Source organism: Entamoeba invadens (genome assembly GCF_000330505.1).
Source record: "Entamoeba invadens IP1 unplaced genomic scaffold scaff_1105074724328, whole genome shotgun sequence".
Lineage (NCBI taxonomy): Eukaryota > Evosea > Mastigamoebida > Endamoebidae > Entamoeba > Entamoeba invadens.
In genome coordinates, this window is record NW_004440100.1 from 23295 (window position 1) to 35678 (window position 12384).

Sequence of the window (12384 nt, forward strand, 5' to 3'; positions counted from 1 at the left end):
TCTGCGTCACAAATGTACGATTATGGAAAAAAGGAAAGTTTGAGTCAAATAGCATCAACTATCCTTGAAACAATCAACTCATATTCAAAGCCAAACTCCCTTGAAACTATTCAAAAAATCGAAGAATTACAACGCCGCAAACAAGCCATGGGTCACAACCCATACTTCTCGACTTTTTATTGCTCGGAAAAAGTGTATGGTGTGTCTGAAATGAAGTCTTACCTGTCAGAGTGTTCATTTGAACAATTGGGTAACCCGATATGTGTGCTCACAACATATAATGATACAAACGAAATACAATCCTTTCACAACCTTCGTTTTGATACAACTTATTTTACTTCAGCTGAGTCGATTTTGGAAACAACAAGTTTGAATCCAATACTTCAATCCAACTGCTTTGTGTTAATTGGAAACCCTCAATTTCCTGGACCTGTTGTTTACTCCGAAAAGGCAAAACGATGTGGATTCGATACATCACTATTCGATCGCTTGTTACAATGCCCTTGGATCAATCGAACACTTTTGAACATTGAAAAAGAAATCACACCATTTGCGTTCGACTTCACAAACAAAATATTTTACTCTTCTCAAGTCCAAGTGCCTCCAATACACACAAATTTAGATGTCACTTGTGTTTCACGTATCTTCAAAAATAAGAAAGTTCCTTTCATGTTTATTCATTGCGAAGGCAGAGAAATCGAACGGAATTTCGAAACAAATTTTGAAAACGCTGAAGAGGCTAACATTGTGAAAATGCTTCTTTCAACTTTACAAAATAAGAATGTACCAGTCAGTTCAATTGGTGTTGTATCAATGTTTTCTGCCAAAGACAATTGATTTCATCACAAAATCCCAATTTTGATGTGGAGAATATGTCCAACTTTTCGCTTTGCAAAAAAGAAGTTGTGGTGTTTCTGTTGTACGCTCAAACAAGACACTTGGAGTTGGAGAATTGGGGAATTACAAAGTCTTGAATTGTTGTTTGAGTCAAGCAAAGATTGGGATGTACATAATTGGCAATATTAACACATTAATAAAAGAGGAGTGTTGGGGCATCTTCTTTTCTTATTTGGATAAAAACAATTGCATTTTCCAGTTAGGGGAAAACAAAAACCTGATAGAGTACCATCCATCTTGTGTGAATAAGTCGCCAATTTTATATTCGCCTTTTGAAGTAAACTTTGATTTAGACAACAACGAGGAAGAGGACAACACAGTACACGAATCATTTGAAAAGAGAATGGCACAAGAGGAAGAACGAAAGATGCGTGCCGATAAAGAAAAATATGAAATCGTTTATGATTTAAAAACGCCAATAACTAAGTCGGAAATGATTGATAAAAACGAGAAGAACGAAAAAAAGAGCACAGAAATGGTTCTAAAATTGCTAAGCAATCCGTTTGTACCTTTTAAGGTAAAAATGCAAAAACAACAAGAATTGAAACAACATAAAAAACAACTACAACGACAGTATTTTGAACAATTAAGGATACCTCGTTATTATAACCAACCACCACCTTCACAACAACAACCGTTGACAGATGATGATTTGGATGCACTCGATGAAATGGTGAAAAAAACACAACAAGGCTGCTTTACTCAAAAAAATGAATTGATTTCACTGATTAGTTTATCGTTATAATTTCAACACCAAAACCACACAATTAAAACAATAAAATTATGAAAATTGCCAACAAAAATATGGTTGTCAAACAGCTTCTGTTGATTGGACTAGGACTTGGATTAGTACTAACGCTATCACTTTTACTTTGGGGATCATTGGATTTTTCATTTGAACTATCGTCAACGACGTAATTACACATTCCATTAATAGGGATGTAATAATATACATCTTCTGTGTTACTAAGTTTAACACACATGATCTTGCCCAAAAATCAAACAATTCTCGTCAAGTCGAATATCTTCCAATTCATTGCATTGGTCTGCGTTATTAGTGCACCTACTGACACAATTTTTATTACATTTTTGACATTGATAGTTATTATCCAAATAATAATTATCATTACACACAGTACACTTTCCTCTTGCTGAGTCATATATGTAACAATTTTCGTTTGTATTACACAACCAATTTCCATTTCTGTTATCAAAAGTGCACTTCTCTAAACACTTTCCACATTGAAACTCTTCTAACGCTCCACAAGAGACAGTTTGACATGTCTGACATTGTGAGTTACCATTCAAAAAATACGTCGCTTGGCAGTCATAACATATCTCAGTGTTGGTAGCTGAGCAGTCCGTACAATTATTTCCACACTTTTTACATGTATTTATATTGGTCAGGACATACCCAATTTCACATGCCGTACATTTTGTTGGATTATCATTTTCACAAGTCAGACAATTCGCTCCACATGAAACACAAGTGTTTGAAGACAACCCAGTCTTCTCATAACAGTCGGTACATATCTCTGAAGAAGTGGAATCACAAGATTTACAAGCAGAATTACATCTCACACATTTCCCATTGATTACACCATACCCATGCTGACACGTCTTGCATACATCTGAGTCGTTGAAGCACTCAATACAATTTGAGTTGCACTTGACACAATGGCCATCTTTCAATCCATATCCATATTCACAAAAATTACATCCTGTGTTACCAACATTTAAACAGTGAAAATACTGCTGACACTCGCCTGATGTATAGTAGTAAGTGGACTCACATGTTGTACACTTGATAGCGTCGTAGTAAACAATACAATTTGTGATATTTCCTTTTTTACATGTACGAGTCGTTTCGTCCAAATAATATCCAGCAATACAACTTGAGCATATTTTGGGTGTTGATGTGTGTGGATATTGACAGTTACCGATTGATATACATTTGTTGTTATCAATATAATAACCAGGAGCACAAACAGAGCACAACGTGCATGTTGAGTCGGAGACTAGACAACTTGGGTTATATGATTTACACTTTTCACAAGTTGTTGCAGATGTTAATGTATACCCTTCGTAACAACTCAAACAAGAAAGATTATCACTGTTGTCTACAATAATATCAGCACAAAGTTCGACACCAGGCACGCACATTTTTCTTGAAAAATCCATTTTGAAGCCATCAGTGCACTCAGTGCATATGTTTTTCGAATTGAAAAACTCGCAACCCTCCGATCTCTTGTATTTACACTGCCCATTTATCAACATATAATTTTCGATAGAGCTGGAGCACCCAGTGGAAGAGCATGTATCACAGTACAAATTGGTACATAGGTAAGAATTTATGAAGAAAATAAAGGTGAAATAAAACAACATTTGTTTATTTCAGTACCAAAAAGTAAAGAAAAGTATTAATATTAATCATTTTTGTTTTATGTGAAATAATTATCAGTATTTGTAATTAACATTATAATAAACATGTTATAAATTTATTTCTTGAAACTCTTTTCGAATTTTGTTAACTGTTTTTTATGAAAAAAAAGTCATATTATTGACCATAAACTTTATTTACAGTCTGTCTTTTAACGTTATCTGGTCTCTAACTATATTTGGCACCTTTTGGACCATTAAAATTGTAATATTTCTGGAAGACGTCCCCAAAATCCATACCAATTGTTTCTTGTTTTTTCATAATTTACCGAATGCCCGATGTTTAAACAAAACAAAAGCTATTTTTTGTCCACCAGATAACGTTTAAAGACTGACTAGAATTTTTTTTAGCCTTTTATTATTTGAAAATAAAAAGTTTGAATTTTACTACAAAATCATACTTTTATTTATGAAAAAAGATATTATTTATATTTTGATATTCCACAAGTTAAGCTGAATAATCGGGTAATTTTTAATAATAGAAAGGTCTTGTTTTTGGTACTGTTTGGTAAATTCAAAGTATTGTTTAAAAAACAATTTAAAATACTGGTAAATAGAAATGTTTTTAAAGTCATTGTTATAAAGTATTTATAAAATATGGTTTAAAAAGTTAAATTGTTTAATAAACTCAGAAAAAATAACAAAGAAATTACTTTGATGAAATAATTGGATTAAAAATTTTATAGAATTATTTATTGTATTAATCTTTATTGGTTTTTTTAAACTATTTGTTTCTAATTTAAAAAATATTGAAATGAAAAAAACATATAAAAGATGTATTTAAATGTTTTTTTATTATAATTTAAAAAAAAGGTAAATAAGTTATAAAAATATTTAAAAAAGTATTAAAGTATACAAAAATACAAATTGGTCAAAAGTTGAGAAGTAACATAAATACATTTTAGTTAATTAACTTTTACCCCATTAGCTAACTGTACTAAAGTTAACTAACGACTATAATAAAAATAATATTAAATATTTTTGTTTGGTATTTAATAACATTTGAATAACATTTATTGACAATAATTATTATAATTACTTTTATTAATTCTGATACTAAAAACTTTATTGAATCAAATAAATAGAAAAAATAAATTAGATGAAGTTGGTGTATATTTGTTACGTCTTTGTTTTTTTTGTCCTCGTATTTTTTATTGTCCAAATTCAATTCCTTTTTAACCACCAACATCTTCGTTACAATACCACCAAATCAACTTCACCAACGAACTCGGAGCAAATTCAAAACAACTCATATAAAGACGCGCTTTTCGATCTTTCGAAGTTTAAATATGATGGAATTTGTGGTGAAGTGTTCAAATTTCCAAAGAATTCAAAACGTGATTTGTGGCTGTCTGCCGTTTCTTTCAACAGTCCATCTTCTTGGTTTGCTGTTCGTGATGATGCGGTTCGTGCGTTCACGCTCCTCAACTATTCAATTCCAAACGCAGACAAAGTCGTCATCTTTCTGTCTGAAACTGCTCCAGACGACTTTGTATCAACGTTAAACCGATTTGATATTACTGTTGTTGCATCACCCATCCCAAAAGTCATACACTCCATGCACCCCGTCAACGCTCGTTTTATACTCGAAGATGAGTTTCTTTCCAAAAACACAAACAAATACGACAGAGTATTCTTGTCGGACTTCAGTGACGTTTTTGTTTTCTCAGACGCATTTGCAACATTCGGCACTGATGAACTCATTTTTGCTGTCGAGTGTGACTCGTACAAAAATTACTGTCGGACCTTTTCGGACCCAAACAACTTTAAATGGATGGCAGACTCGTTTGGAATTGAGACTGCTCGGCAATACGCTGAAAACATGACGCTAATATCCAATGCAGGTGTGATACTTGGCGGAATTCAAAAAGTCAATGAGTATCTCAAAGTGCTCGTTTCCAATTTCAACAAAAACAAACTTAGCCACTGGGGACATGATCAGGCGGTGCACAATTTTATCATCACTTCGGGTATCTTCAACAAAAAGAAGTACACTTTGGATTATTGCACACAACGCCTTTGTTTTATCGACTCTCGTGGGTCTGCTTATGACTCCATTGAAAAGACTCTGGCATCCAAAACGAGTGGGTGTGCTCCTGTTATTCGCCACAAGGTATTTACAACACACAAGATCCCATTGTAACTTTACATCTCTTAGACATTTGTTATTTTAATTATTTTGCAATGGGTCTTTTTTTCAATTTCTTAAATTATATTAAAAATAATCTAATTAAAATAACACCACTATTTTAATTCATTAAATAATTAAATAATTGAATAATTAAAAAGTTTCACACCAATTAACACATAAATTATTGATTCTGAGATGACGCCCTCCTCATAGTAATCAAGAAGGTAGTGATTGCCGCGACAGTTGCGATAAAAACTGCACCAAATATGATAATAACAGCAACATACACTGCGGTATAGTTTGTCGTGTTTTTTGTTACCTTCTCGTTGTCGAGCTGCAACACAGAATTATTGAACGTAAACGATCCAACTGTCTTCATGAAGATTTTCCCATTGATAGTGCAATTATTCAGTGTCGAATTCACTATCTTCATTTGTCCCTCTATCTTCAAGTTCATCACAACGTTCTCGAATAACACGCCAACAAAGTTGACTTTAACAAATCCAACATTCTCCAAACTACAGCGAATAAACGAACTCTGATAAATGGCACTATCAGTAAAGCTTACCGAGTTGAATTTGGTGTCAATAAAATTAGATTGATATATCTGGGAATTTTGGATATCCGTTTTATTAACCTCCGAGTCAGTCATATGAATGTTGTTTGCTACCACTTCAACGAGTGAAGAGTCTGTGATCGCAATACGGCTTATTCGAGTAAATGAGTCAAATGGAAGTGGCTCATATTTTGAGTCAACTTGGTCTTCGTTCACACTATTATTTATCAATCTTTTTCCATTTCGCTGGTTAAATACTATGGACTTGAATCTACTTCTGCCAACCATGAGTGTTAAAGTTGCACCTCCCCGAATTGTTGCGTTACTTATATCACTTGAGTCAATTATAGACCGCTCCAATGTAACAGACTCGTATATCGAGTTTTTACTTGTTAGTCCAAACATAGAATCCTCAACTAACACTTGACTGAAACCGGAAGCAACATGTTCCTCTCCATTAAACACTGAGAAGTTTATCTTCACATTCTTGACATTACAGTTCAACACCGCTCCTCCCATCCTTTGAATTTCAACAATTTGCACATTGTCCGCACTTATATTCTTGAGAGTGTCGTTTAAGTTGATGACAGTCGTGTTACACGATTTGTACTCACTCAGCTTTGATGTGTCAACAACAAAGCTTGTCCCATTGCACACAATAACAAAGTTTTCCGTTTTGTTATAATTCACGACTGTGCAGTTTTTAAATTGTTTTGCAGCGTCTTTCGGTACTTTCTCAATATTGGACGTGCAATTTAGCAACACCATTTCAGTTTGGTTGCACCACTGATACTTATATGCTTCCGTTTCTTTGACAATCCTAACCACTCCATCACATGTAAATTCAGTCGAACCTTTTGGTATTGTGTTGTTATCCAACCGCGTGTCGTTACATTTTAAGTATTTATCTTTGTTTCTTTCAATTGGATTGATGATGTGATTCCCGTCTTTGCACTGGATTTTAATTGTTTCGTTAGTGATCAGCAAACACCATGAGTACTTCCTGAGCATATCTTCTGGTATAAAATAAATATCTCTTGAACATTGCATTGGATACACATTTGTTTTGTTGCATGAACTGAAATTGGTGTTGTTTATCAACGAGAAGATGATTGTTCCATTACAATTATACTCGTTGTACCCAAACGGTATTGTTCCATTATCCCAGTCTTACATCATTGCACCACCAAAAATAGTCTCTTTGTGATTGTCTGATTCCATACATCGTGTTCGAACAAATTTACTTTTATTAAATTGGGTGGCAATGGGCCGCGGAGTGGCTTCACTTCATTGCAGTCTTTGTACTCATCTTTATGTTGCCAAGTGACGTTCACTGCAAACCCTTCGCAGATAAAGATTATAGCAGTGTTGTTTATTATGGTACAATTTCGATACTCATGTACTTTGTCTTGTGGCACCTCAATGACAACTCCGTTGCAATCGATCTGCACGATGTTATTTGGTTTCTGACCAAATGCAACACATAGCAGGAATGTCAAGACTGCAACCTTCATTAATTTCACAGTTTAGTATTAAAAAATCAGATAGTAAACTACTTTACCATTAAACTATAAGTTTCGTCCCAAAAAAATCAAAAAGTCAAAAGTCGAAACATTTTTCTGTTTTGTTTTCTATTATTTTGGTTTGCAATAAGACTCTTCTTTTCAAAAAATTCTGAAATTATATGTTATTAGTTAATTAAATTAAAACAAAAACCACAAATTGTTAATAGCTTTATTATATATAATAGTTAAGAATTTCAATACCATGAAATGAATAACACAACAAAGACTACAAAAACATTTTAATGACATTTTATCATTCATTCGTACTTATGCAAGGGCCTTGAGCACGTCATTTCCCCCAGCAAGGATTGGTCTTGTGTCTTTAGTTAGTGACGCAAGGAGTACAATTGCTGTTCTTGACATTTCGAAAAGTGTCGAACTTTTGATCAACTTTGCGCAGTCGATGCAGTAAAACTTCCCTGAACCGATATCAACAACTGAAGTGAATTTTTTGCAAATGAAGCACTTATCGTTTCCATTAATGTTTGGAAGAATTTTCCAGACGTACCATGCATTAATTCCTCTTGGACTCTTCGGTTCAATTGGAAGAATTGCTTTGTTTGCTGTAATGAAAGCCTGCATCTCGTTTCGAATACAGTTGATCCAAAGCATTCCAAGTTGGAGTGATTGCATTTGTAATTGCAACTTGTTGTCTGGCATATCAAAGCATACAAAAACGGTCATCCCAACACTGTCGCATGTGAAGCTGACGGGATTTTCAAAGATGTTGAGTGTGTGCAAAGGCTTGTTTTTATTCACAAAATCAGACGTCGACTTGTACACAAAAACGTATATCCCAGACAACACTGCATGCACCAAATTTGCTCTGTTAACCAGTGCGTCCGAGTGGAACGTGACGTCCTCGAGTTCCATTGAGAAAAAGGGGTACTTATCTGCCTTGATAGATTTGAGTACCGAATTGTAATTCAGCCACAACCCACTCCGAGCCGTTTCGACCTGTTGAATAAAAAATTCCATCTCTTTCATATCAACAAATTTGACCAAATAGTCTCCTTGAACACTAAAGTGTAACTCGTTGACGCTGAATGGCATTAACACAACATTATCAAAGTACGCGATAGTCTCCACTTGGAGTTTTTTCTTGTCAGCCAAATCGCTTAGTGTTACTTTGTCGCTGTCGCAAATTGATTTGTTTGTCAGGAAGATGACTGCATCTGAGATGATAAGTGCAAAGCACTTTTTGTACCGCTTCCCTGTTTTTGACTTAACAAGATCTTTCTCTCGCAATTTAGTGATTTGTGCTCGTGTCATCCCAACCACTGTTCGGCCGAACAATGTCTTTTCTAGACCAACAGACATATGTGATATGACTGTGTTAAGTTCCGTCGATTGAGCAACGCTTTTGTACTGATCATTGACATTGCAAATAACATCACTCACCTTACTCAGTGCCTCATTCATTGGAATAAAAAGTTTGTCGTTATTTTGTAACGTTTCAATAATCCGGTTGATCTGGATTTTGTATCGCATTATGTGTTGGAATGGCATAGACACTAACATATCAAAATCCATCTTCTTTTCGACCTTCAATTTCAAGACATATTGTTGAATACATTCTTTTGTGTTTAATGCGTTCGTCAGATCATCGTAATCGTTCATGAGTCGTTTATATAAATTGATGAAAAACGCATAGTCATTAAAACTATCGAACACCTCGTTGTAAATCTGTGGAATACCCTCTCCATAATACATCTTGTCGACTTTCACTATTTTCGCTATTTTATCTTCCAATTTTTGTGTACACAAAGTGACTTTTTCAAGGTACTTTTTCGCTAAATCAAACACCGCACCACACTTGTTTTCTATAAAAAACTCGAGCATCTCATTGAGAATTATCATACAGTCCATGAAATGTTCTTCATTATTGATCATTTCAAACACTGCGGCCTTCCTCTCCCGCATTTTCTTGATGACTCGCACGCCTTCTTTTGCAGCCTTTCTATGTTTGATGAACCATTGGATGCTCTTGACGTGTTCTATATCACAGTCATTATAATTTTTCCCTCTCCATCTCTCTGGGTTAGCAGTTTTGCTTGTGACGGGTTCAAGGACTTGTTGCCTCAACATACACGATTGTCTTCTCAATGTTCTCTCCTTACGACCAAGAAAGTTTTTTCGAACGGGGATAGACGAGAGCATTCCATCGTTGTGGAGTGATGTTCGTGTCTCATTCTTCTGGAGACGAGCAGAAAACGCGTTGTATTGAACTTGTTTGTCATTTCTGTGGTGTACCTTAATGGTTTCGTTCTTTTGTTTGTTCTCCACCAACTCCTTCAACACAAATCGGAGCTTTTCTCCGGTGTCTCCTCTTTCTTTTTGTTCTCTCTTTTGTTTGTCTAACACTACAATTAATTCTTTCTCAAATGATGATAAAAAGTTGACCTCCGCCCTTTTCGCTTTTCTCCCAACGTCAATGTATTTGCTGTACCGCTCTTGTTTTTCGTTCTTCTCTTGTTTTTCGTCAGAACTCTCGTCTTTCGCAAACTTCGAAAAGTTCTCAAATTTATCAAAATCATCTTTTTCATCTCTAAAGGATGCGACACTCCCGCAGTCAGAGTCTTCACTCGTTTCAGCCTCTGTTGTCGTGTTAGTACTTTCTTCCTCCAATGAGTACATAACTGGTTTCGAGACGTTCGTTGCACCAAAACATACGGAAACCCTTGAGCGCTTTTTGTCTGTAAACCCATCATCAAATTGGACCTTCATCTCTCTTGGGTCGCTTTTCCTCCTGTGGTGGACAATAGTTTCCTCTTCTTCAACAGCAAAAATTGCCTCACTTTCTTCATTGTGTGGTGTTTCTTTATCTGCTGAATCACTCAATTCGCTGACTGTATACCCTGGCGACGAGATTTTCAATTTATCAGGCGAGTTCGTTTTATTTGGTGAATTGATTTGGTTGAATGCATTTGTCAAACTAGACCGCACTGGGGAGTCTCTTCTCTCCGGTGTTGATATTTGCCTACGCTTCGCAAGTTGAATCATTAACTCGCAGTTACTTTCAATAGCGGTTCCAAGTTTCAGTCGTTTTGCTATATAAATACCAAACTTTTCTCTGTCGGGACCAAACGAAGAGACTCTGTGTAGTGTCGAAACAAAATCAGCGATCTCCTTCTCGTCTCCAGAGACCATCCTCATGATGTTTTCCGCGCAGTCGTGTTTATAAAAATTGCGGACTTGCGTGAAAAGTGCGCTAAAATTTTCAATGCGCTGAAACACATTCTTCGGTTGACAGTTAAACGCAAATTTTTGCTTTGTTAACTGACTGACAACATTCACCAAAATGACACCATCTTCTAGCGTTTTGTAGTTATCGATAGTCATGTGCGCTGTTTCATTCAACCACTGCAGTGGATCTTTTTGAGTCGATAAGTGGGAATTGGGGTTGGTAGCAGTGGACATTGACTTTTGAAGTTCTTACTACAGAACATTTTGAGTTCTCGCCACTTAAGTACAACACTCAACAATACTCTTGTTCAAACACTTTCAATTGCAAGAACAAAGCGTTTTTGTGTTTTCTATTTTTAATCAGACGTTTTGTGTTTCGTTGGACACATTTTCTTTTGAGTTTTTATGTTTATATACCGTCTGTTTGCTGTAAATTGACGGGAATTCGTGGACTTGGAAATTCCCAATTATTATCAAACCAAAATAGATTTGTTTGAACCAATGTATTTTAAACTAATATATACTATAATAGAGATTTATTTTTTTAATCAATTTCTATTCAATTAAATAAACATCAATTTTTTTATTTTTTTCAATAGTTTAGAGATACGTACAATCACGGGGTTGTGTTCAAATCGTTTTTATTTTTTTTTTAGACCAAAAGTCCATATTTTCAATTGACAATATCAAACAACGAATAATAATTATTCAACTACAAAGGAATGTTATTATTCAATTAAATAATTATAATGGTATTATTTCAAATGACTAATTTTATGGAATTACAATAATTTGATTTTATTTTGGAATAATTATTGTAAAATTCTATAAATAAAAACTCCAATCAATATTGTTTAGTGGTCGATATTTTCAATAATATCAATTAAATTCTTTTTCAAATAACTTGACAATTTGCTACTTTTTATTATTAATTACAACTTTAACAATTTTTACAATAATAAACTAGTAATAATCAAAAAGACATTTTCTATTCAATGTAACCGTTTTGTTATACAAATGAATTATAACTTAAACTCCAAAAGACAACAAAAAATACCAACTTTCATTTATTCGTCGATGAACACAAGACTTGGTTTTTCCTCCTCATCATCAAACACGATGAGTTCATCCTCGCCTTCTTCTTTGTCAAGTTTGATTACACTATTCTGTGGATTAACAACAACACTCGCGCTTTCTGTTTTGTTTGTTGGTACTTCCTCACCAAATGTCTCCGAGAATCCAATGGGCAAGTACAAAATAGTGAGAATCATCACATAAAAGTTGATATAAGCAAGACTAGTAAGACTGATGTCGGCGTTGTTATGATATCCCATAAAGTCTGAGGCAACAAACAGTGCAAAATACAACACAACAACACAAATAGTAAACGCACCATAGTACTTCACTCGTACGGCCACATTTCCCAACTTCTTTGTTTCCGAGTATGTTCTTATGATACCAAAGACTAGCCAGAACGCATAGATAGCAACAACGACCATAATCCCAATGGACAATGCTACATTTGTGACATCATCAATTCCTTTAATCAAACTGCTGTAACTTGGTGTTGTCTTGTTATACATCAACTGCCCAAAGACCAACGCAAAGAA

At 34.7% G+C, this 12384-nt stretch overlaps 6 protein-coding genes across 6 annotated transcripts; 2 read left to right on the forward strand and 4 right to left on the reverse strand.

Moving 5' to 3' along the window:
* Positions 1-147: 147 nt before the first annotated feature.
* Positions 148-837, forward strand: EIN_314850 (hypothetical protein; the record flags this gene model as incomplete). Its single annotated transcript, XM_004253639.1, has 1 exon — positions 148-837. The coding sequence occupies one exon, from the start codon at positions 148-150 to the stop codon at positions 835-837; it is 690 nt and encodes a 229-aa protein (XP_004253687.1).
* A 1032-nt stretch (positions 838-1869) lies between these two features.
* EIN_314860 (hypothetical protein) lies at positions 1870-3282 on the reverse strand (the record flags this gene model as incomplete). The annotated part of the gene is made up of 1 exon (XM_004253640.1): positions 1870-3282. The coding sequence occupies one exon, from the start codon at positions 3280-3282 to the stop codon at positions 1870-1872; it is 1413 nt and encodes a 470-aa protein (XP_004253688.1).
* Positions 3283-4435: 1153 nt separating this feature from the next.
* EIN_314870 (hypothetical protein) lies at positions 4436-5479 on the forward strand (the record flags this gene model as incomplete). Its single annotated transcript, XM_004253641.1, has 1 exon — positions 4436-5479. The coding sequence occupies one exon, from the start codon at positions 4436-4438 to the stop codon at positions 5477-5479; it is 1044 nt and encodes a 347-aa protein (XP_004253689.1).
* Positions 5480-5648: 169 nt separating this feature from the next.
* Positions 5649-7073, reverse strand: EIN_314880 (hypothetical protein; the record flags this gene model as incomplete). Its single annotated transcript, XM_004253642.1, has 1 exon — positions 5649-7073. One exon carries the CDS (start codon positions 7071-7073, stop codon positions 5649-5651), a length of 1425 nt encoding a protein of 474 aa, XP_004253690.1.
* A 782-nt stretch (positions 7074-7855) lies between these two features.
* On the reverse strand, positions 7856-11008 carry EIN_314890 (hypothetical protein; the record flags this gene model as incomplete). Its single annotated transcript, XM_004253643.1, has 1 exon — positions 7856-11008. One exon carries the CDS (start codon positions 11006-11008, stop codon positions 7856-7858), a length of 3153 nt encoding a protein of 1050 aa, XP_004253691.1.
* An 833-nt stretch (positions 11009-11841) lies between these two features.
* EIN_314900 (hypothetical protein) lies at positions 11842-12357 on the reverse strand (the record flags this gene model as incomplete). Its single annotated transcript, XM_004253644.1, has 1 exon — positions 11842-12357. The coding sequence occupies one exon, from the start codon at positions 12355-12357 to the stop codon at positions 11842-11844; it is 516 nt and encodes a 171-aa protein (XP_004253692.1).
* Positions 12358-12384: the final 27 nt, after the last annotated feature.